General features: G+C 46.1%; 1 protein-coding gene and 1 pseudogene across 1 annotated transcript; one reads left to right on the top strand and one right to left on the bottom strand.

Annotated features, from left to right (window-relative positions):
- Positions 1-3,300: 3,300 nt before the first annotated feature.
- LOC526226 (histone H4) lies at positions 3,301-4,077 on the top strand. The gene has a single exon (XM_002684578.6). It carries the CDS (start codon positions 3,313-3,315, stop codon positions 3,622-3,624), a length of 312 nt encoding a protein of 103 aa, XP_002684624.1. The 5' UTR covers positions 3,301-3,312; the 3' UTR covers positions 3,625-4,077.
- Positions 4,078-14,671: 10,594 nt separating this feature from the next.
- Positions 14,672-15,587, bottom strand: LOC107132172 (small ribosomal subunit protein uS15-like; annotated as a pseudogene).
- Positions 15,588-25,326: the final 9,739 nt, after the last annotated feature.

Genomic DNA, 25,326 nt, shown 5'->3' on the forward strand with positions numbered 1-25,326 from the left:
CAACAGGAATCAATCGTAGGTATACATGTCCTTTTCCTCTTAGTCTCCCTCCCACCTCCCACCCTATCCCACCCCTCTAGGTAGTCATGGAGCACCAGTTTGAGCTCCCTGAGTCATACAACAAATTCCCACTGGCTCTCTCTTTCACATATGGTCGTGGATATGTTTCCACGCTACTCTGTCCATTCATCCCACCTTCCCGTCCCCGCCCTGAGTCCACAAGTCTGTATTCTGTTTTGTCTTAGTGTTATTTGAGGCCCTATCTTAACTATGACATTATCAGCCTCTTCAATAATTTGCTCAGCAAACGTTTACCAAGTGCTTGACATGCGCTAGGTGCTGAGGATTCAGTGATAACAGAATAAACTTCTGCCTGCATTGACTTTACAGTCCAAGGAGGGCAGAGAGCAAACAAGCAAAGGAACAAATGTATATCATTAGGTCATACAGTGATAATAGCCACGAAGGAAAGAGTATCACTAAACAGAGCGATGAAGGAGATAATTTACAAAATGATGACCCTCAGTGAGCAAGTATGGTTGTCAACTGTATCCATTAGTCTGTCTAATCCTCACAACACAAACTACAAACTACAACTACAAACTAGATACCAGACCTCAGTACGATTCCTGGGTTGGGAAGATCCCTGGAGAAGGGAAAGGCTACCCAATCCAGTATTCTGGCCTGGGTCACAAAGAGTCGGACACGGCTGAGAGACTTCACTTTTTCACTAGTAATCCCATTCTAGAGAAGAGACATTGAGACCAGAGCGGTTAGGAAACTTGGCTGAGGTCACACAGCTGGTCAGTAGCCACCTGCTCACCTTCCCTTCTTCCTTGTCTGGCCACAACAGTGCCTGGAGCACACCTTGGAGTAAAGGCCTTGATGACCTACATGGGTCGCGCATCTGCGGATTTCTTCCTCCGACATGACAGGGTGCTGGGTCAGAAGGGTGGACTTCCTGCAGCCCCAGGAGGACACCTCAATCAGGTGAGCCCAGCAGATGCTTGTCCCAAGAATTTGGCGTGGGGCTGAGGCAGGCCTTAGGGGTGGCTGGATATGAACCGGGACATGGCTGCCAGAGGTGGTCTTTCCTGCAGGGGAAGTGTGAGAAGCAGGCACAGGGCGGGAGGCACGCCCACCCCCCCATCTCCTCCCACAGCACCTGTTCTCTCCACCAGCCACGCTTACCATCCACCTTGCAGTCAGACCCCCACTTTCTGGAAATCTGTCTAGTCCTGTTCGCACAGCCTAGAGCTTACTGTTGGGAGTTGGTGGTTGAATAAATGGATGCATGGATGAACAAATGCTGGGGAGAGAAGGCCTAACTACATCAGGGAATCATCTGGAGAAGGGGTTAAAATGTTAGTTCTCCGGCCTCATACTGATTTAGTCAGTCCCAGGGAGAGCCTGAGAATCTGCTTAGTTACAAGCCCTACAGCTATTCTGATACAGGGAGTGTGAGAATTACAGAGTTCGATCAGCTACAGTCTCCTGGGTCTGCTAATAACGCCAGCTCTCTGACAGCCTCACCTGTAGCACACTGACTTTGTGCCAGGCTCGTGCTCAGACCCTCACACATGTTTTTCACCCTGAGGGAGAGTTCTGCGAGGTGGTGGTCCTCTGGTTTGACAGTGTCAGATCACAGGCATATTAAGTCCCTGGCCACGGCCTCCGGGTGAGGTGCCCACAGGAGCGCTCTGGCCCTGGGCTCTTTTGAGCATCCTCTCCTTGTTTGGAGATATCTCCATCCCCTGAGTCTGCTCCTCCTCCAGGAAGCACCCAGACACTTGCTTTCCCAGCCTCTCGGTGCCACCTGAGACCTGGCCCCACCAATCAAACGTCCCAACTTGAAGTTTGATTCAGGACCAGCCGACACCAAGAAGTGTGATCTGCAGGGACCCTTGGGGGCAGCCCTGGCAGAGTTTCTAGCACTGCATGCGGTGTCCAGTGTCCCCGATATGAACTTTGGGGGTCTCTGCCCAGCAGGAGTGGCGCAGGCCTCCACTGCAGCACCCCTGCAATGCACTGTGTGCTATGCTCCTGTCTGTGGAGTTCTTGTTCTGGGCGTCTGTTCCTGTGTAAGCTATCACTCCAGAACCTAGAGGCTGAAAGCAATGGCAATATTTATTTTGCATGTCAATCTGCAACTTGGGAAAGGCTCACAAGGACAATCATTTCTGTTCCACTCAGACTTGAAGGCATGACTTTCTATTCAAATAACCAGTACAAGGCAAGCGGGCGGGATGGTGAGGCTGAGTAGCTGGAGTGTCTTCACCCTGTAGGTAGGAGCTGTGCCTGATGACCCACCTCAGATTCTGATACAGGAATTTCCAGTGTGTGCAAAGAGGGTAAATGACCCAGGATTTAAATGATACAGTGTAATTATGCAGAACTGTTGTTGTTTAGTCATTAAGTCATGTATATGACTCTTTGTGACCACATGGACTGCAGCACGCCACGCTCCTCTGTCCTCCACTCTCTCCCCAAGTTTGCTCAGATTCATGTCCATTGAGTTGGTGATATTATTTGATATCTAATCACCTCATCCTTATGAAGAATAGTGACAGGCAATTCTTGTTCTGCTTGGGTTTCTATAACAAAATACCAAAGGCTGAGTAGTTTAAACAATAGAAATGTATTTGTCATTATTCTAGAAACTGAGGAGTCCAAGATCAAGGTGCTGGCAAGATGAGTTTCATTCTGAGGTCTCTTTCCTTGACTTACAGGGGACTACCATCTTGTTACATACTCCTATGACCCTCTTCTTTGTGTGTGAGCTCAAGTGGGGAGAGAGAACAAGCTCTCTGGTGTCTCTTCCTTTTCTTATAAGGGCACTAATTACATCATGAGGGCCTCACCCTCATGACTTTTTTAACCCCAGTCACTTTCCAAAGGTCCCACCTCCAAATACCATCACATCAGGGTTTAGGGCAACAACTTACAAATTCTACAGGGCAGCAGGGACACAAACATTAGTCCATAATAACAGTGGATGTACAATGAAATTGCTAACCTACCTAAAGGTCAACCCTGTTACTATCCCTTTTCACATCTGATCAATCATCTGAGAATTTGAGGAGATAATGTGAAATGTAGGAGTATGTAGATTGTGCTTACTGAGTTCAAGAGGTTGGATGGGAAGCGAAGCAAAGTGAAAGTTGCTCAGTCATGTCCAACTGTTTGTGACCTTATGGACTATGCAGTTCATGGAATTCTCCAGGCCAGAATACTGGAGTGGGTAGCCTTTCCCTTCTCCAAGGGATCTTCCTAGCCCAGGGATAGAACCTGAGTCTCATTGCGACAGCAACCATGTCTGGTCGTGGGAAGGGTGGCAAAGGCCTTGGCAAGGGGGGTGCTAAGCGCCATCGCAAAGTCTTGCGGGACAACATTCAGGGTATTACTAAGCCAGCTATCCGGCGTCTGGCTCGTCATGGAGGCGTCAAACGTATCTCTGGTCTTATCTACGAAGAGACTCGTGGGGTGCTGAAAGTGTTTCTGGAAAATGTGATCCGGGACGCGGTCACCTATATGGAGCACGCTAAGCGCAAGACTGTTACCGCCATGGATGTGGTCTACGCGCTCAAACGTCAGGGCTGTACCCTTTACGGTTTTGGTGGTTGAGCAAAGTAGCTTGAAACGTTTAGAAAAACTAAAGGCCCTTTTCAGGGCCGCAGAAAAAAAAAAAAAGAACCTGAGTCTCCTGCATTGCAGACGGATTCTAGATTTCACGTACTGAGTTCAAGGAGTTGGCTATATTTCATAATTCCATCTTATGGTCTTTGGTGTAGAGACTTGAATTCAGAGATTGCAAATGAGATAATGAAAAAACAAGTTGGCATTTAAATATTACAAGATTTCACATAAACTTCTAGATTTATTACTTTTCTTGAAACCTTGCAAGACCTGGTTCAGTGATGATATGCATGAAAAAGAGGCTCTTTCATCAATTAATTGAGCAGATCAATTAATTAATCAATTGTTGCTGTTGTTCAAACAACAGGGAGGGAACACAGCCCTGATCATCAACAAAAAATTGGATTAAAGACTTACTGAGCATGGCCCTGCCCATCAAAACAAGACCCAGTTTCCCCTACAGTCAGTCTCTCCCATCAGGAAGCTTCCATAAACCTTATTCTGTCAGAAGGTGGACAGAATGAAAACCACAGTCACAGAAAACTAATCAAACTGATCACGTGGACCACAGCCTTGTCTAATTCAGTGAACCTATGAGCCATGCTGTGTAGGGCCACCTAAGACAGACAGGTCATAGTGGAGAGTTCTTACAAAACGTGGTCCACTGGAGAAGAGAATGGCAAACCACTTCAGTATTCTGCCTTGAGAACCCCATGAACAGTATGAAAAGGCAAAAAGATATGACACTGAAAGATGATCTCCTCAGGTTGGTAGGTGCCCAATATGCTACTGGAGAAGAGTGGAGAAATAAAGCATGAAGATACGGAGCCAAAGCAAAAACAATGCCCAGTTGTGGATATGACTGGTGATAGAAGTAAAGTCCGATGCTGTAAAGAGCAATATCGCATAGGAACCTAGAATGTCAGGTCCAGGAATCAAGGTAAATTAGAAGTGGTCAAGCAGGAGATGGCAAGAGTGAACGTTGACATTTTAGGAATCAGTAAACTAAAATGGACTGGATTGGGTAAATTTAGTTCAGATGACCATTATATCTACTACTGTGGGCAAGAATCCCTTGGAAGAAATGGAGTAGCTCTAGTAGTCAACAAAAGAGTCCAAAATACAGTACTTGGGTGCAATCTCAAAAATGACAGCATGATCTCTGTTCATTTCCAAGGCAAACCATTCAGTATCACAGTAATCCAAGTCTATGCTCCAACCAGTAAAGCTGAAGAAGCTGAAATTGAACAGTTCTATGAAGACCTGCAAGACCTTCTAGAACTAACACCCCAAAAAGATGTCCTTTTCATCACAGGGGACTAGAATGTAAAAGTAGAAAGTCAAGAGATACCTGGAATAACAGGCATTTTTGGCCTTGGAGTACAAAATGAAGCAGGGCAAAGACTGACAGAGTTTTGCCAAGAGAATGCACCAGTCATAGCAAACACAAGAGAAGACTCTACACGTGGACATCACCAGATGGTCAATACTGAAATCAGATTGGTTATATTTTTTGCAGCCAAAGATGGAGAAGCTCTATACGGTCAGCAAAAATAAGACCAGGAGCTGATAGTGGCTCATACCATGAACTCCTTATTGCCAAATTCAGACTTAAATTGAAGAAAGTAGAGAAAACCACTAGACCATTCAGGTATGACCTAAATCAAATCCCTTATGATTATACAGTGGAAGTGACAAATAGATTCAAGGAATTAGATCTGATAGACAGAGTGCCTAAAGAACTATGGATGGAGGTTCATGACATTGTACAGGAGGCAGTGATCAAGACCATCCCCAAGAAAAAGAAATGCAAAAAGGCAAGATGGTTGTCTGAGGAGGCCTTACAAATAGCTGAGAAAAGAAGAGAAGGGAAAGGCCAAGGAGAAAAGGAAAGATATACTCATTTGAATGCAGAGTTTCAAAGAATAGCAAGGAGAGATAAGAAAGCCTTCCTCAGTGATCAGTGCAAAGAAATAGAGGAAAACAATAGAATGGGAAAGACTAGAGATCTCTTCAAGAAAATTAGAGATATCAAGGGAATAGTTCATGCAAAGAGGGGTGTAATAAAGGACAAAAATGGTATAGACCTAACAGAAGCAGAAGATATTAAGTGGTGAGAATACCCAGAAGAACTATACAAAAAACATTTTCATGACCCAGATAACCACAGTGATGTGATCACTCACCTAGAGCCAGACATCCTGGAATGCGAAGTCAAGTGGGTCTTAGAAAGCATCACTATGAACAAAGCTAGTGGAGGTGATGGAATTCCAGTGGAGCTATTTCAAATCCTAAAAGATGATGCTGTGAAAGTGCTGCACTCAATATGCCAGCAAATTTGGAAAAGTCAGCAGTGGCCACAGGACTGGAAAAGCTCAGTTTTCACTCCAATCCCAAAGAAAGACAATGCCAAAGAATACTTCAACTACTGAAAAATTGCACTCATCTCACATGCTAGCAAAGTAATGCTCAAAATTCTGCAAGCCAGGTTTCAAAAATATGTGAACCATGAACTTCCAGATGTTCAAACTGGATTTAGAAAAGGCAGAGAAACCAGAGATCAAATTGCCAACACCTGTTGGATCATCGAAAAAGTAAGAGAGTTCCAGAAAAACATCTACTTCTGCTTTATTGACTACACCAAAGCCTTTGACTGTGTACATCACAACCAACTGTGGAAAATTCTTAAAGAGATGGGAATACCAGACCACTTTACCTGCCTCCTGAGAAATGTGTATGCAGGTCAAGAAGCAGCAGTTAGAACTGGACATGGAACAGCAGACTGGTTCCAAATTGGGAAAGGAGTACATCAAGGCTGTATATTGTCACCTGCTTATTTAACTTATATGCAGAGTACATCATGTGGAATGCCAGGCTGGATGAAACACAAGCTGGAATCAAGATTGCTGGGAGAAATATCAGTAACCTCAGATAGGCAGATGATACCACCCTTATGGCAGAAAGTGAAAAGGAACTAGAGAGCCTCTTGATGAAAGTGAAAGAGGAGAGTGGAAAAAGTTGGCTTAAAGCTCAACATTAAGAAAAATGAAGGTCATGTCATCTGGTCCCATCACTTCATGGCAAATAGATGGGGAAACAATGGAAACAGTGACAGATGTTATTTTCTTGGGCTCCTAAATCAGTGCAGATGGTGACTGCAGCCATGAAATTAAAAGATGCTTGCTCTTTAGAAGGAAAGTTATGACCAACCTAGACAGCATATTAAAAAGCAGAGACAATACTTTGCCAACAAAGGTCCATCTAGTCAAGGCTATGGTTTTTCCAGTGGTCATGTATGAATGTGAGAGGTAGACCATAGAGAAAACTGAACACCAAAGAGTTGATGCTCTTGAACTGTGGTGTTGGAGAAGACTCTTGAGAGTCCCTTGGACTGCAAGGAGATCCAACCAGTCCATCCTAATGGAAATCAGTCCTGAAAATTCATTGGAAGTACTGATGCTGAAGCTGCAACTCCAATACTTTGGCCACCTGATGCAAAGAGCTGACGTATTGGAAAAGACCCTGATGCTGGGAAACATTGAGGGCAGGAGGAGAAGGGGACGACAGAGGATGAGATGGTTGGATGGCATCACTGACTCAGTGGACATTGAGTTTGAGTAGCCTCCAGGAGTTGGTGATGGACAGGGAGGCCTGGCGTGCTGCAGTCCATGGGGTTGCAAAAATTTGGACATGACTAAATGAATGAATTGAACTGAACTGATCAATTAATTTTGCTTAACATGAAACAGGAAATCTCCTTAGAAACTTTAAAAGTATATTAATGTGAAAGACTCTGAAAAGTCTTAAAGGTGTTCGCTTAATCTTGTCTAACCGCTTGTTTCTCAAATATATTTGGAACCTCTTTTTACAGGGAAGAATGGCTGAAGTCATTGAAAGCTGCCCACTTCTGTTCATTCTAGTCTCCACCTGTCTTCAGTGGGACTCCCTGGGTAACCAACTGAGAGGGGGATTTGTAGTCAGGATTATTTTGGAGAGTGGTCTCAGGAACATGGCCCCATGTGGCGCAGTGGTAAAGAATCCCCATGCCAATGCAAGAGACGCAGGTTTGATTCCTGATTCAGGAAGATCCCCCGGAGAGGGTAATGGCAACCCTCCAGTATTCTTGCCTGGGAAATCCCAAAGACAGAAGAACCTGGTGGGCTATCGTCCATGGGGTCACAAACAGATAACAACAACTCTGGATCGTTACTGGTAATGGCAGGAAGGAGGAAGGATTGATTGGAGAAACTGAATAACAGTGAGGTGAATCAGTCACAACCAAGGTCTCGGCCCGTCCCAGAGGAGGAGGTAAGATGGTCTTTCAGGCCTGTCGTGTCTCAAGAGAATGGAGGCAGAACTTTATATCCCACTTTGACCATCCCTGGACATGGGCTATCCCCAGGAAGGGGTGTGACCTTGGGCAAAATGGCAGTTTTCAGCTGAGGACGGTTCCCAGAGAATGACTTTGCAGAGCGCCACCAGCATCCACAGTCCGAGCAGTGTGTTCATCCCATAGGGCATCTGGGCAGCATACCACAGTAACCACTACACCACCACCCCATTACCTCCCTGAGCCTGAAGCCAGGGTCATTTGTCATTTGTAGTTGCCCTTGAACTGTTGTTTGTCTGATGGTAGAGATTGTTTCTCTTTTACCTATGACTCTAGCAGGATTTGCGCTTCCCAGGTGGCTCAGTAGTAAAGAATCTACTTGCAATGCAGGAGACACAGATTCCATCGTTAGGTCAGGAAGATCCCCTGGAGGAGAAAACGGCAACCCACTCCAGTATTCTTGCCTGGGAAACCCCATGGACAGAGAAGCCTGGCAGGTTGCAGTCCAAGGGGTTGCAAAGAGTTGGACACAACTCCGTGACTGAGCATGCATGCCGTTAGCAGAAGTGACAACAGAATACCCAGGGAAAGCTGTCTCTTTCAAGAAAAATGGGCGAAGACATTGGTCCTTTTGGAAGTGAAGAATATTCATTCCTGTGTAACTGATTTGCAAACACTCCACCCACTCCATTCATCCATATCATATGCCGGCCACCATAAATATTTGAGTGCATGCCTGGGGAATGCTTGGGCCTGGCTAGGAGTCCGAGGGGCAATTAGTTCAACCAGAACCAAGGTTCCTCTGACTGCACTGCTCTTCACATCTGTCCCTAAGATGGACCAGGCCTGACTGGAAGGGCTTTTTAATGGAGTTCCTCTAGAGGCACTGATTCTGCAGAGTTTGCAATGGATTCTTTTAGTGTCCTGTTGTCATGTGACATATTTCTGTGCAGCACATCACCCCAAAATTTAGTGGCTGGCTTCAAACAATAACAACGTACTAGTTCCCCGGGTTCTATGGTTTAAGAGCTGAGAAGGGGCTTAGCAGGCTACTCTGCTCCAGGCAATGTCAGATCGGATCATATATGTGGCTGCATCCAGTTGAGGCTGAAATGTCCAAAATACCCACTCATCCCCCTGTCCTCTCTCTACACGGCTTCACCATCCAGGACTCCGCCTTATGACATAGCAGATGAGCAGCGAGAGCAAAGGACCCGGAATGGGTGCCAGGTGACTCCGCCCCTGTGTTATTGGTCAATGCCGCTCTTAAGACCAGCTCAGAGTCAATGGGAGAAGCTGAAATAGACTCCACCCCTCAATGGAGGCGCAGGAAGAGAGGATGGCCATCTTAAATGCACTATAGTGACAACCCTCTCATTCCTATAGATTTCTGATGAATCGTTATTAGAAGCAGCTTTTTTTAAAAAGGGGCATATACTCATCCCTTTCATGTACCCTGAGTCTGGAAGCACACTTTTGGGAAACTCTTTCCAAAATACTCTTCTACAGACATAGAGAGATGGGCTGTCTCCTGGGAGGGTTTTTTCTATGCCACCCTAGGTAGGAGTCAACAGGTGTGTGAATTTCAGCATCAGGAGGCCTTGCTGTTTGGCTTCACTGCTGCTGCTGCTAAGTCGCTTCAGTCGTGTCCGACTCTGTGCGACCCCAGAGACGGAAGTCCACCAGGCTCCGCCATCCCTGGGATTCTCCAGGCAAGAACACTGGAGTGGGTTGCCATTTCCTTCTCCAGTGCATGAAAGTGAAAAGTGAAAGTGAAGTCGCTCCGTTGTGTCCGACTCTTCGTGACCTCATGGACTGCAGCCTACCAGGCTCCTCTGTCCATGGGATTTTCGAGGCAAGAGTACTGGAATGGGGTGCCATTGCCTTCCCCATTTTGTTTCACATCCCCTGCCTAACTCCATTAGCTTCTCCCAGTTGTGACCATCACCATCGCCATCATGTCACCATTATTCATCATCAGGGCAGGCCCTTTATTAGGCACCCAATGGCTTGTCCAGTGGTGCTGGGAGATGGAGTGCAAATACAGGAAGGCTCAGAGCAGGCCTGCCTGGGGTGATGCCCAAGGCTGAATTGGAGGTTCCAGAACCCCTACGGAGGCCACACAGGCCAGAACATGAAGGTTGAATGAGCACCGCAATGCATAGCCAGGGGCTCACACCATGTAAGCTCAACAGAGGCGACAGGATCAGAGGACCACAGCATAGCACTTTTTTTTTCTTCTTCTGAAATTTAATTTTCATTTTATCTTGGAATATAGTTGATTTACAATATCATGTTCATTTTAGGTATATAGCAAAGTGATTCAATTATGCATATACATACATCCATTCTTTTTCAGGTTCATTTACCATATAGGTCATTACAGAGTATTGAGTAGAGTTCCCCATGTTATATAGTAGGTCCTTGTTGATTATCTGTTTTGTATAGAGCAGTCTTTATATGCTAATTTCAAACTCCTAGTTTATCCCCCATCCTCCGCACCAAACAGCATTGCATTTTGCCTTCAAGTTCTCCTGGTCCTGCTGGTTATTGGGGCTCCAGTTCAGTTGTCAGAAAATTAATTCACAGAAAAACTCTTTGCAGAAACTGGGAAATAGATTCCTCAGTCTGGGTCTGAACAGATTTTGGCTTCTCCACCGAAAGCAGAGACACACTAGGGGCAGGACGTCCGTCTGCAGACAGAGAGGACAGGGAAACTCATACACAGGGCCGAACTCATGCGTTCATATGTAAAAACGTGATGGGCAAGTGCTTGACCCAGAAACGCGAAGCCGCAGCAGGGCCAACATACAGCTGTGCTGGGCCAACGGATTAACTGCAGTGAAAAGACTGGAACGGAACTCTAGTGAATCTACAGGGAGATGAAGACTTCCATACATCATCTGTCAATTCAGCAAGTTACTGAGTTGATCACTCGGCTAGTGCATGATGCGGCTGGCAGCTTTTTGCAACTCAGCGCATTTCCACGTGCCACTTGAGACCCCGAGCACATTTTCTCATTGGAGATGACCAGTTAGTTGCTACCTCACAAGGTAAGGCGAGGTAGGAGAAAGTACTTTGGAAAATGTAAAGTGTGTAAAAATATTAGTCTTTACAAACAGAAACAGACTCACAGGTTTCAAGAACGAGCTTATGGTTGCCGGGAGAAGAGAAGGCTGGGTAGGGGGTAGGCATAGTTAGGGAGTTTGGGATGGACATGTACACACTGCTGTATTTAAACTGGATAACGAACAAGGACCAGCTATATAGCACAGGGAACTCTGCTCAATGTTGTGCGGCAGTCTGGATGGGAGAGGAGTTTGGGGAGAATGGATACCTGTATCTATACGGCTCAGGCCCTTCACTGTTCCCCCAAAACTATTAATAGCCAACACTGTATGTTAATCGGCTATACCCCAATACAAAATAAAAAAGTTAAAAAAATTAGTCTTTCAAGAGAGGAAATAGATGGGGAAACAGTGGAAACAGTGGCAGACTTTATTTTTGGGGCTCCAAAGTCACTGCAGATGGTGACTGCAGCCATGAAATTAAGAGATGTTTGCTTGGCAGGAAAGTTATGACCAGCCTAGATAGCATATTAAAAGCAGAGACATTACTTTGCCAACAAAGGTCCGTCTAGTCAAGGCTATGGTTTTTCCAGTGGTCATGTATGGATGTGAGAGTTGGACTGTGAAGAAAGCTGAGCACCGAAGAATTGATGCTTTTGAACTGTGGTGTTGGAGAAGACTCTTGGGAGTCCCTTGGACTGCAAGGAGATCCAGCCAGTCCATCCTAAAGGAGATCAGTCCTGGGTGTTCATTGGAAGGACTGATGCTGAAGCCGAAACTCCAATGCTTTGACCACCTGATGCGAAGAGCTGACTCATTGGAAAAGACCCTGATGCTGGGAAAGGTGGGAGGAGAAGGGGATGACAGAGGATGAGATGGCTGGATGGCATCACTGACTTGATGGACATGAGTCTGAGTAAACTCCAGGAGTTGGTGATGGACAGGGAGGCCTGGCATGCTGCAGTCCATGGGGTCACGGAGTTGGACACGACTGAGCGACAACTGAACTGAACTGAAAGAGAGGAGAAGGCTGTGGCAGAGGATGAGATGGTTGGATAGCATCACTGACTCAATGAACATGAATCTGAGCAAACTCCAGGAAATAGTGGAGGACAGGGGAGCCTGGCAAGCTATAGTTCATGGGGTCCCAAAGAGTCGGGCATAACTTAGCAGCTGAATAGCAGCAACAACAAAAGAGAGGACTAAGTACATTTTAGCAGTGGTCAGTGTAAAGATAAGTTCACAGAAAAACTGGAGTGGATCACACTGACCTGGGAAGAGTGTGTGTGTGTGTGTGTGTGTGTGTGTGTGTTGGTCACTCAGTCATGTCCAACTCTTTGGGACTCCATGGACTGCAGCCCACCATGTTCCTCTGTCCATGGAATGCTCCAGGGAAGAATATGGGAATGGGTAGCCATTCCTTTCTCCAGGTGGTCTTCCCAACCCAGGGATGCAACCCAGGCCTCCTTTAGTGCAGGCAGGTTCTTTATCATTTGAGCCACCAGGGAAGCCTGGGGACAGCGTGGAACCACCTCATATGGCTCTCATCTTCTAGGTCTCTCTCTGCATCAGAAGCAGTTTCTGCTCCTCCGGGGGAGATTCCATGGTACAAATAGGCTTTCAGGAACTTCCTACTGTGATGTCTGATGAAAAACAGGCCTTTGGGTTTCAAAAGCCAATCCTTGGTGAGGAATGGAACTGATGCAGCTGTAGCTCTCAGATCTAGGAGAGGGATAATGATGTAAGAACCCAGACCCCTTCCTTCTGAATTAGAAAAGGATTCTCGTGGCTGTAGGGAAAGGATAATAGGAGAAGTGAGTGCATGAATATTTGCGGTCCCTGAGAGAAAAAGGGTCCTCTACCCCTCTTCCCCACTGGCTGAATCCAGATGGGTCTTAAGAGAAAGGTCTATGGGCTGGATGAGGACAGGGCTTGGCTACGTGCTCCAGATTCTAGCAGAGGCAGCAAGTGCCCAGAGAGAAATGAGATTGTGGGTGTCAGCAGGCATGTAGGTGGTCCCTGCTTTAGGAGCCTCACAATGTCCCCTGGAAGGCCAAGGGCTACATGATCCGGCAGCTGGAGCAGAGGTGACAAAAGCCCAGATGCATGCACCCTCCTTTCCTGTCACCTGGGGGCCCTAGGAGCCTCCTCCTCCCCAGATAGGAATGGCTCCTGGAGGAAATTTACCCAGGAAGTGGACTGAGGTGCCTTTCTGCCAGCTGAATGGGGCCTTGAAAGAGAATTCAGGTGACACTCCTGTTGTAGACAAGGGGCCTCTCTGGTAGCTCAGTGGTAAAGAATACGCCTGCCAATGCAGAAGACACCAGTTTGATATTGGGGTCAGGAAGATCCCCTGGAGAAGGAAATGGCAACCCACTCCAGTGTTCTTACCTGGAGAATCCCATGGACAGAGGAGCCTAGCTATCTACAGTCCATAGTGTGGCAAAGAGTTGGTCACGACTTAGTGACTAAACAACAACAACCCTGTTGTATAATAAAGTGTTTGGCTGGCTTTCATTTTTAGTTCATAAGAAGGAGTCTCTAATTCTTTGGAATTTCCCAGGTGACAGGAGAGCCTTTGTTACTCATGAGCCTCTTGGATCACACCTGAGTTTATACTAAGAGTTATGATGACCCAAGGATAGGACACAAGAAAGACCAATCATGTGATGAGAGTTGGGGTCTGGCCGGTCTGACCTTGGCAGGGGTAGGGGTGGGGAGGGAGAGGGAGAGAGGGAGGGAGGTGGGAGATTGATTGCCCACATGGGCAATGAGTCAGTCTATCAGGCTGACGTAATGAGATTCCGGTGAAAAACTCTGGACTTTGAGGCTGGATGGAGTTTGGTGGCTGGCGATCTCATTGACGTTCCAGGAGGGTGGTGTGCCTGCGTCCACAGGGAGGACCACAGGGAGGACCACAGAAGCTCTGCATCTGGACTTCTCAGACCTTTGCCTATGTGAGCATTCACTTGGCTGGGCCTGGCCTGGCTCTTTTATAATAAAACAGTGATTGTAAGTAGAGCACCTTCCTGGGTCCTGTGAGTCCTCCTGGGGAATTACTAAACCCGAGGGGTTGTGGGAAGCTCTGAATTTGTAGCCAGTCTCAGAAGTGTGGATGGCCTGGGACCCCCCCAGGAGTGTGGCCAGAGTGTGAGGGAAGGGCTGTCCTGTGGAGGACCCAGACTTTAACTCGGGGTGCAGTGGGCCAGGGTGGGGAAGTGACTGGCTAGTCGTGCTAGAACTGTGTTGCAGTTGGTGGCAGAAGAATTACCAAAGACTAAAGTTGCACACTCACAAAAGGAGATGTGAGTACCTCCTAGGGTTGGTTTCAAGAAGCAAGAAGAGGCAGGGAAAGCTATTCTCATGGTGCTTGGGACATAGAAGATCTCAGTCAGTGTCTACATTTATTGTTTACTGTTAATCTAATTTTTGGGGAAAAGTCCACTCTTTCTCAAGATTATGGTTCCTTCTTCTCCCAGATCACCTTTATTTATTTATTTTTTTTTCATGGTGAGAGGAGGACGTGGGGAGGGGGACTGGAAGGATTCTTGGAATATTCCTCTTCAGTTCTTGTTTTGCTTCCATGATCATTTGTTCACTTATTAATTTTTTCTCACGAATAATCCCTGATATCATAGGTAAGAAGAGGTCAGGAGACCAGGGGGAGGCTTCGGGAAGAATCCAGACATCACACTGTGGTGGCCCGGATAGAGGTGTGAGAAGTGGTCATATTTTGGATATATTTTCTTTCTTTTTTTTTCCTAGTCCTTTAAAAAATAATTTTATTTATGGCTGTGCTGGGTCTTTATTGCTGTGCAGACTTTTCTCTAGTTGCTGCTAGGTGAGGTGACAGTCCAGTTGTGGTGTGAAGGCTCCTCGCTGTGGGAGCTTCTTTTGTGGTGGAGCATACACTCTAGGGTGTTCAGGCTTGTGGCACGTGGGCTCAGTAATTGTAGTGCTTGGGCTTAGTAGCTCTGAGGCATCTTCCTGGCCCAGGGATCGAATCCGTATCTCCTGCATTGTCAGGCAAATTCTTTACCACTGAGCCACCTGGGAAACCCCTTTCTTTCTAGTTTTATTGCTTGAGTACAACAGACAAGTTTATGCAATCAAGCCAAAGGCTGCAGATGCGTATTTCCGGTTGAGGGGAAGGACTTGTTTGGTCTTGTAATATCCAGCCCACCAGTGAATAGGGCTGTCAATCAGAATCAGATGCAATTGAGCATCTTTATCCTTTCTTTTCCTCTCAAGATGCTTTCAAACCGCAATGGCTTTCTTAATTAAATGGTAGAGATCCTCAGGAAAATCAGGAGCAAGTCCTTTAGACTTAAGAATTCTCAAGATTTTATTGCCTGTCACAGAATGTACTGTGTAACAGCATGTGAGTCTCTGAGGACCACCCCGATTCGTGAGGGAGTCAGGCTCTTCTTGACCAGTTTGTAGGTCTGCTCCTTCATGACCTCAGGCGTCAGCTTCAGCCAGGTGGGGACCCTGTGACGGGGGGACAGAACCAACTGGGACAGGCCTTTCCGGGGAGCGTGCATGCAACCCATGATGGAGGCAGTCTGGTGCCAAAGGAGAGAGATACGCTTTCAAGTTTAGGATTTGCCGACAGATTGGATGCAGGGTTAGAGAGAGAGAGGAAGATGCCTCCCAGGTTTTGGCCTAAGTCACAGCTGCCACTCACTGAGATGGGAAAGGTTGCAGTGACCTTTTGGGGACCATCTGCTAGTCCTGCAAAGTCACAGCCTGTTTGATCGTTCCCAGGTGGGTTTATCACTTTTTATTTTTTTACCAAATTGAAGGCAGGAGGAGAAGGGGACGACAGAGGATGAGACGGTTGGATGGCATCACTGACTCAATGGACACGAGTGTAAGCAAACTCTGGGAGATGGTGATGGACAGGGAGGCCTGGCATGCTGTAGTCCATGGGGTCGCAAAGAGTCGTACATGACTGAGCGACTGAACAGCAACGATTTTTACCGAAATGGCCCGGTTTGTTCCAGCCTTTGGTGGAACTTCCCATGGAGAGCTCCGTCTTTACAGACAAATCAACTGCTTTCGATAAGGCTGATGTTTGGTTGGTCCATGGAGCGCTCCTTCACAATCATTCATTTTGAGTGTTTATTTGGAAAGTGTGTATATGGATACATTTAATGTGGTGGCGATTGAAAACAAATTTTAATTTTAGGTCCAGTCTTTGGAGTTGAACTCTGTTTTTCACATGGCTTCTGTCTCAGTGATAAAAAAAATAATAATAAATGTGCAATTTTTTTCTTTCTTAATTGAAACATACTTGACATGTGATACTGTGTAGGTTTCAGTTGCGTAACATGTTGATTTGATCCATATATATATTGTAATACAATTGCCACTGTAGTGTCAGTTGACACCTCTATGGCATCACATAGTTATTTCTTTTTTTTTGTGGTGAGAATATTTACGATATAGTCTCTGAGCAAATTTGATATTTCTAATAAAATATTTGTTGTCAGACATGACTGAACAATTAACATTGTTATTTATAATCATCACACTGTGCATTAGATCTCCAGGACTTACTTATATACTAGTTGCAAATTTGTATTATTATTATTATTTTGGCCACTCTAGGAGGCCTGTGAGATCTTCGTTCCCCTACCAGGGATTCAACCTGGGCTTCCTGCAGTGAAAGTGCCAAGTCGTAACCACTGGAAAGTGAAAAAAATAAGTGAAAGTGTCAGTCATTCAGTTGTGTCTGACTCTGCGCCCCCAAGGACTGTAGCCCGCAAGGCTCCTTTGGCCATGGAATTCTCCAGGCAAGAGTACTAGAGCGGAGAGTAGTGGTGGTGTTAGTCGCTCAGTCGTGTCCGACTCTTTGCAACCCCATGAACTGTGGCCCGCCAGGCTCCTCTGTCCATGGGATTCTCCAGGCAAGAATACTGGAGTGGATTGCCATTCCCTTCTCCAGAGGATCTTCCCGACCCAGGGATCGAACTTGGGTCTCCTGCATTGCAAACAGATTCTTTACCATCTGAGCTACAGGGAAGATCCCTAAAGAGGGTAGCCATTCCCTTCTCCAGGGAATCTTCCCAACCCGGGGATGGAACCTGGGTCTCCTGCATTTCAGGTGGATTCTTTGCCATCTGAACCAGCAGGGAAGCCCCCTAACCACCGGACCATTGGGGAATTCCTACACATTTGTATCCTTAAATAATATCTCTCTTATCTCCCCCAGCCCCTGGTAACTATCTTTAAGTCTTTCCCCCAAACTCCAAAAATAATATATTCTTTGCACTGAATTTCCAAGGTCATTCTGGAATGTGTTTGGGAATACAGTCTCAGCATTTGTGAAATGATTCTGCTTGTTCAAATCACAGGGTTAAGAAGAGTTTTGTGACTTTGCAGTGTGTTCCCTTTTGAAAATCTGTTGTAATCTGCCTGTTTAACAAGACAGTTTGAATCATTCAGAGAGCATGTGGGAACCCATTAAAATGCCCAAGCATGCTGACTTATTTTACTGCCCATATGAATGGCACTTATTTGAATATTTACATAGTCAATATTTAGGTACTTGTCTTTTCTTATTTAACTTTGTATTTCGTATTAGAGTAGAGCTGATGAACAGTGTTGTGATAGTTTCAGGTGGACAGCAAAGGGACTCAGTCATTCACATACATGTACCCATTCACCCCCAAACCCCCCTCCTATCCAGACTCCACAAAACATTGAGCAGAGTTCCCTGTACTGTACAGGAGGTCCTTGTGGGTTGTCCATTTTAAATATAGCAGTATGATACTTGTCTTTTCAAATTATGATCGAGGTTTAAATTTCCAGGTACTTTAAAATTGTTTTCAAGAATTGAAAACAACTGCATGGAAAAGATATAGAATAAAACCCTTTACAAATGGTCAAAACTGAAAGCACCTGATAAACACAAATGCAGACACTAAAACAGCGCCGTCAGAAGATAGAGCATTCGTGTTCGCTGTCCTTGTTTTACATTTTGTACAAGATTTCTTGAAGTAATGGAACTTTGCTAGAAATTGGTGGTTTGTGTCTCCTGCTGGAGAAGGCAATGGCACCCCACTCTAGTACTCTTGCCTGGAAAATCCCATGGATGGAAGAGCCTGGTAGGCTGCAGTCCATGGGGTTGCTAAGTCAGACACGACCGAGCGACTTCACTTTCACTTTTCGCTTTCAAGCATTGGAGAAGGCAATGGCAACCCACTCCAGTGTTCTTGCCTGGAGAATCCCAGGGACGGGGGAGCCTGGTGGGCTGCCGTCTCTGGGGTCACACAGAGTTGGACACGACTGAAGTGACTTAGCAGCAGCAGCAGTGTCTCCTGCTAGATTTGTTTCTAAAATCGGTTTTCCTAAAGGGTTTAATAGGGCTTCCCTGGTAGCTCAGTTGGTAAAGAATCTGCCTGCAATGCAGGAGACCTTGGTTCTATTCCTGGGTCAGGAAGATCCGCTGGAGAAGGGATAGGCTACCCACTTCAGTATTCTTGGTCTTCCCTTGTGGCTTAGCTGGTAAAGAATCTGCCTGCAAGGTGGGAGACCTGGGTTCAATCCCTGGGTTGGGAGGATACCCTGGAGAAGAGAAAGGCTACTCACTCTAGTATTCTGTCCTGTAGAATTCCTTGGACTATATAGGGGTCGCAAAGAATGGGACACGACTGAGCGACTGAACTGAACTGATATAGTCCATGGGGTCCCAAAGAGTTGGACATAACTAAGCCACTTTCACTTTCAAAGGGTTTAATGATTTCCCGCAGTGCTGAGCCGCAAGCCAAAACACTTTCTTTAGGATTGTTTGCTATTTTTTTCTTTTTAATCTGTTGCCATTGAAGAAGTCATGAAGTAATAATTTATCATCGCTCATATTTGGTGGGTTAGAGTTCGCGTTTGCAGGAGCATCAAGTTAGCACCAAAGAGCATCCCTGAATAAACGTGCTATGAGCTTCACGCTTCTTTGGCTGGACAGAGGGGAAATGTGGGTGAGCGTCCCTGTTGAAAAAGGGTGTGATACCAACCTTGTGAGTCGTATGTGTCACTTTCCCTAAAATTTCTACTTTGTTTCAACTAAATTTTTCCTAGGATAGGGACCAAAAAAAAAATGTATTGTGGAAGAATTCAAACATATTTTTACTTTTTTCAAGCATATTTTTAAAATGTAATGCCCAAAGAAGAGAGAATGGTTTTTATCAATCCTAGGTATCCATCAGCCAGCTCCAGCAAGGATCCACACTCCTGGCTTGTGGGCTGGTGCTAATTCTAGCTTTATTTTGTCACTATTGACTTGCTACTTGGGACATGCTTTCCTATTCAATAAAAATGGATATATTAGCTATTCTGTGTGTATATCCTGGGACTATATTTTGAAGGCCAATTTATTTATCCAACAAATTCTGACTAATCCTACTGTGAGCCAGGACTGGGTTTAGTACTGGGGACTTGGAGGCAGAACGGCTGGCTCTGGGAAATCAGCCTGGATACGAAGACCTTGAAATGCTTTTCTGGCAGAGGTGTGTATGGATCGTTTTTTTGTCTGGGAGATATTTCTTTCACTTGCTTACACTTTAGAAATGCACCTTGATCCCAGTTAAATGTCGCAAGTGGCTCATTAATTAATCAGGGATATGCAACTTACAACCCATTTGATCACAAACAGACCAGAGATGCAGCTTGACGTGTGCAGCTCGAATAAAAAGGCTTGCGCTGTTTCTCTCCAGCCTCGTCCCCAAACGGCACGTACATAGCTTCTGGTTTGGTAGCAGAAACACCTAATATGAGTTCTTTTCTTGGAAGAAGGGAAAGAGGAAGAGAGGGAACATGGTGGGAAGGTTAGGAGGAGGAGGAGGAGGAGGAGGAGGGCAGATACCAGCAGGGGCCTCAGCGTGACCAAGTCCCCAAGGGCCTCCCTGGTGGGAGGTGCCAGCCAGTGCCTGGGTTTGGAGATGAAGTGACTGAATTGCTGTCAAATGCCTGTCTCACACACGCACACACATGCACACACACGCACACACACAGAGTCTCTCTGGAGCTCTGAGGGTCCCACTTTCATCACCTGGGTGCGGTGGGCCTAGCACAGTTGGTGGGGGCACAGCCCCGTTAGGACCGGGCTCCCCTACTGCCCCCTCTGCCGCATCCCTCCCCTCCTGTCTCTGCTGAAGAAGACCAGATCTGTCTTGGAAGCTGCTGCTCCCTGACCGGGGGAGCGTGGTCATGATCTGTTCCTGTTCCCTCCTTCTCCCAGGCCTGAGGTCTCAAAGTTGGACCCGGGGTTGGTGGGCTCCCTCCCATGTGTGGCCATGTGTGCTCAGCACCCCCACCGGGGCTGCAGGGAATATGCTTGGACCCAGGACCTCAGCGACTGAGCTGGTTAGTGAACGCTGGTGCACAGGAAGCCCCATCTGCTCCCAGGACAATGTGCCCCTCCAATCCCCAAAGCCCTCTGTCTCCCAGACCAGGCGGAACTCCCATCCCCTACCCTGCTCTCCCTAGAGACGGTCCCTCCCTAAGTGCCTTGTCGGGTGCTAAGCATGCGTGCTAAGTCGCTTCAGTCATGTCCGACTTTTGGCGACCCTGTGGACCATAGGGCCCTCTGTCCACGGGATTCTCCAGTCAAGAATATTGGAATGGGTTACCATTTCCTATTCCAGGTGATCTTCCTGACCCTAAGATTGAACCCACGTCTCTTATGTCTCCTGCATTGGCAGACAGGTTCTTTACCACTAGGACCACCTGGGAAGTGCCTTGTCATGGGGCCCCAAATCAGTTGTCATTGTCTAGGTAAATCTGGCTCTCTACCTGCCTGCAGGAGGGGTTGGAACAAGTACAGAGCAGGACAACAGGGAGACGCGGGAGAGGCAGTGCCCACCATGATTGCTGGACCCTCCTGCACTGCCCACAGACCCTGGCGCCACTGCCCTTCTTTGTCAAGTGCAGGCATAGCCCCCTTGAAGATGGTGCATGGTGATACTGGCCTCTTAGTTGCATTCTCCCAATGCAGAGCCTGAGACAAGGGTTTGGGTGTGGGTGCTTTATTTGGGGGACACTCCAGGAAGCAAGGGTTGGGAAACAGAGGGAGGAATCACCAAGAAGTCCATGATGGAGATTGCTGCTGGAGGCAACAGAGATTTTGCCAGTGAGAAAATGCCTTCAAGAGTCCCTTCCCGGATGGGTTTAGAACATGTGAAGTCTTTCCAGGCTCCCCCATCATCATCATTCAAGTGGGCAGCAAAATAAGTAGAGGGCCTGGGGGAGCCCTAAATTGCCCTGAAATGTGTTCTAACCCAGACAGCAGGGCTAGATTCTCTCTCCCACTTCAAGTGACTTAAACTCATCCACTATAGCAAATACTGGTTTGACACCTTCTCCTGGATTTAAAGGAATCTAAGACATCACTCTGCCTGCCAAGCAGGAGACGTGGGTTTGATCTCTGGGTTGCGAAGATCCCCTGGAGAAGGAAATGGGAACCCACTCCAGTATTCTTGCCTGGAAAATCCCATGGACAGAGGAGCCTGGGAGGGCTACAGTTCATGGGGTTGCACTAGACTCAGACACGTCTGAGAGACTAACTGTAACAAAAGACATCGCTGGCTGTAAGGCATGCTGTTATTCTCAGAAGCACTAAGGAGAATACTTCTGGTTATATTGTAATACACTATCCAGTGTAAGACACTTTCCTAGTTCAGAGATGAGAAAGTGTGAAAAGAATGTGGGTCTTGGGACAGTCAACTGTGTCCACCACACCCTAGTGGCTGTTGTGAAGATGATGAATGTGCTTTTACTCCCTAGAGAGGAGAAACGCCACGCACCATGCAGGGAGACGGCTGTGATAGCAAGATAGAATAGAATGACAAAAACAAACCAAGTAAGTGCCTTCACAGTACAGAGGAAGAAGAGGTGAATTCTGGTGGGGAGGAATTGGGGAGGCCTTCCTGGAAGAGGGGGTATTATTTGAGATGGGCTCAGAGGATGGCAGGGTTTGGATTATTGGACATGAAGGTGAAAGGTGCTCCATGCAGTGGAAACAAGATGGGTAAAGTCTCCGTTGTTGTTGTTCAATCACTAAGTCTTGCCAGACTCATGGACTGCAGGCCCCCCAGGTCCCTCTGTCCTCCACTGTCTCCTGGAGTTTGCTTAAACTCATGTCCATTGAGTTACTGATGCTATCTCACCATCTCATCCACTGCTACCCCCTTCTCCTTTTGTCTTCAGTCTTTCACAGCATGAGGATCTCTTCCAAAGAATTGGCTGTTTGCATAGGGTGGCTAAAGTATTGGAGCTTCAACTTCAGCATCAGTCCTTCCAATGAATATTCACAGTTGATTTCCTTTAGGATTGACTGGTTTGATCTCCTTGCTGTCCAAGTGATTCTCAAAAGTCTTCTCCAATACCACAATTTGAAAACATCAATTATTCGGCACTCAGCCTTCTTTATGGTCCAACTCTCACATCCATACATGACTACTGGAAAAACCATATGCACCTTTGCCAGCAAAGTGATATTCTCTGCTTTTTAATACACTATCTAGGTTTGTCATAGCTTTTCTTCCAAGAGGCAAGAATCTTTTAATTTCATGGCTGCAGTCACCATCCACAGTGATTTTGGAGCCCAAGAAAATAAAGTCTGTCACTGTTTTAATTGTTTCCCCATCTATTTGCCATGAAGTGATGGGACTGAATACCATGATCTTAGTTTTTTGAAAGCTGAGTTTCAAGCTAGTTTTTTTCATTCTCCTCTTTCACCCTCATCAAGAGGCTCGTTAGTTCCTCTTCACTTTCTGTCATGTCATTAGATTTGTACCATCTGCATATCTGAGGTTGTTGATATTTCTCCTGGCAATCTTGATTTCAGCTTGTGATCCATCTAGCCCAGCGTTTCTCATGATGTATTCTGCATATAAGTTAAATAAACAGGGTGACAATATACAGTCTTGACATACTCCTTTCCCAGTTTGGAACCAGTCAGTTGTTCCATGTCCAGTTCTAACTGCTGCTTCTTGGCTTACATACAGGTTTCTCAGGAGACAGGTAAGGTGGTCTGGTAGTCCTATTTCTTTAAGAATTTTCCACAGTTTTTTGTGATCCACACAGTTAAAGGATTTACCATAGTCAATGAAGCAGAAGTAGATATTTTTCTGGAATTTCCTAGCTTTTTCTATGATCCAGTGAATGCTGGCAATTTGATCTCTTGTTCCTCTGCCTTTTCTAAACGCAATTTAAACATCTGAAAGTTCTCAGTTCACATACTGCTGAAGCCTAGCTTGAAGGACTTTGAGCATTATCTTGCTGGGGTGTGAAATGATTACAACTGTATGGTAGTTTGAGCATTCGTTGGCATTGCCCTTCTTTGGGATTGGAATGAAAACTGACCTTTTCCAGTCGTATGGCCACTGCTGAGTTTTCCAAATTTGCTGACATATTGAGTGTAGCACTTTAAGAGCATCATCTTTTAGGATTTTAAATAGCTCAGCTGGAATTCCATCACCTCCACTAGCTTTGTTAGTAGTGGACACTGTGTGTCTCCAGATTTCTTTTTACTTTTGGCTATGATCTGCATGATATGCAAGATCTTAGTTCCTTGATCAGGAACTGAACCTGTGCCCTCCACAATGAAAAGTGTGGAGTCCCAACCACTTTTCCAAATTTCTTTTTTCTTCTTGAGGACACCTGGCATTAGATTTAGGGCCCACCTTACTCCAGTTTGGTGTTGTTACTCCCATCTTAACTCCATGGCATCAGCAAGGACCCCATTTCCAAATAAGGTCACATTTAGAGGGCCAAGGTTAGGATTTCAACATGTCTTTTTTTATTTAAGATGTATTTATTTATTTTTGGCTGTGCTGGGTCTTCGTTGCCGTGTGATGGCTTTCTCTTGCTGCAGCAAGTATGGGCTACTCCTCTTTGTATTGGGTGGCTTCTCGTTGCAGTGACTTCTCTTCTCTGTTGTAGAGCTTGGGCTTCAGGGCACAAGGGCTTCAGTAGTTGAGGTGATGGGCTTAGTTGCCCTGTGGCATGTGGGGTCCTCCTGGAGCAGAGATTGAACCTGTGTCCCCACATTGGCAGGCAGACCTCCAACCACTGGGCCACCAGGGAAGCCCTCAACACATCTTTTTTAGGGGATACAATTCAACCCCAAGCAACTGCAATTCACTGGACACCTTCTATGTGTTCAGGATCATGTTACGTGTGTTGACTGTAGAATCATATTCAGTCACCCCCACAACCCTGCCAGCTAGGTTATATTATCACTCCAATTTCACACGCAGGGACCCTGATGCTCAGAGAGGCCCCACAGCTAGTTAAGAAAGAAGACCACACTATGGCGTACATCATATATCACCACCTCTGTGGGCAATGTGAGCAGATGGTTCGGACGGGGATACGGGAAAAGTGGGCTTCCATGGTGGCTCAGTGGTAAAGAATCCTCCTTCCATGCAGGAGACACAGGAGACTCAGGAGTGATCCCTGGGTCAGGAATATCTGCTGTAGGAGGAAATGGCAACCCACACCAGTATTCTTGCTGCAAATATTCCATAGACAGAGGAGCCTGGCGGGACTGCAGTTCAGAGGGTTGCAAAGAGTCAGACACTTCTGAGCACTCACTGCACAGAAAAAAAGGAACCCTGGGCTTTATCTTCAGCAAGCTGAAGTCTTGATGGCGGAGTCAGGCCCAAACTATTCCAAGAAAATGGAAGAATGTGTATAAGACAAATAGATATGCAATTACAAAACATCTCAGAATCAGAGCTTGAGCAAGGCTGGGCTACTTTTATTTTCTGAAGCTCCTGACATATTAAGAGACTAAAACAAGACATGCTGAAAGAGACTTCTTTGAAGTACCAGTTACTTAATTTATTTTTTAAAATCTTCATTGAATTTGTTACAATATTGTTTCTGTTATATATATATATATATATATATATATATATATATATGTATATATATATTTTTTTTTTTTGGCTGCGAAGTCTGTGGGAGCTTATCTCCCTGACCAGGGGTCAAACTTTCTGACCCTCTGCACTGGAAGGCAAAATCTTAACCACTGGACTGCCAGGGAAGTCCCTAAAGGATAAGACATTTTAACTGTTTACACTGAGCCACTGAACACTGTCAAAAATACAATGTCAGCATATTAAGAGATAACACGGAAGCCTGAGCAGTGAAGCTTTCTGAGAATGTGAGCCTCCGGTTTTGGATGGAATGTGGACCACAGAGCAGAGCAGATGTGTTGGTCGAGCAGTGAGGAAGGGGTGGGCGCCTCTGGGCACCACGGTCCTGGGAGGACGGGCCATCTCCCAC

This window comes from Bos taurus, chromosome 1 (assembly GCF_002263795.3).
Source record: "Bos taurus isolate L1 Dominette 01449 registration number 42190680 breed Hereford chromosome 1, ARS-UCD2.0, whole genome shotgun sequence".
Taxonomy (NCBI): domain Eukaryota; kingdom Metazoa; phylum Chordata; class Mammalia; order Artiodactyla; family Bovidae; genus Bos; species Bos taurus.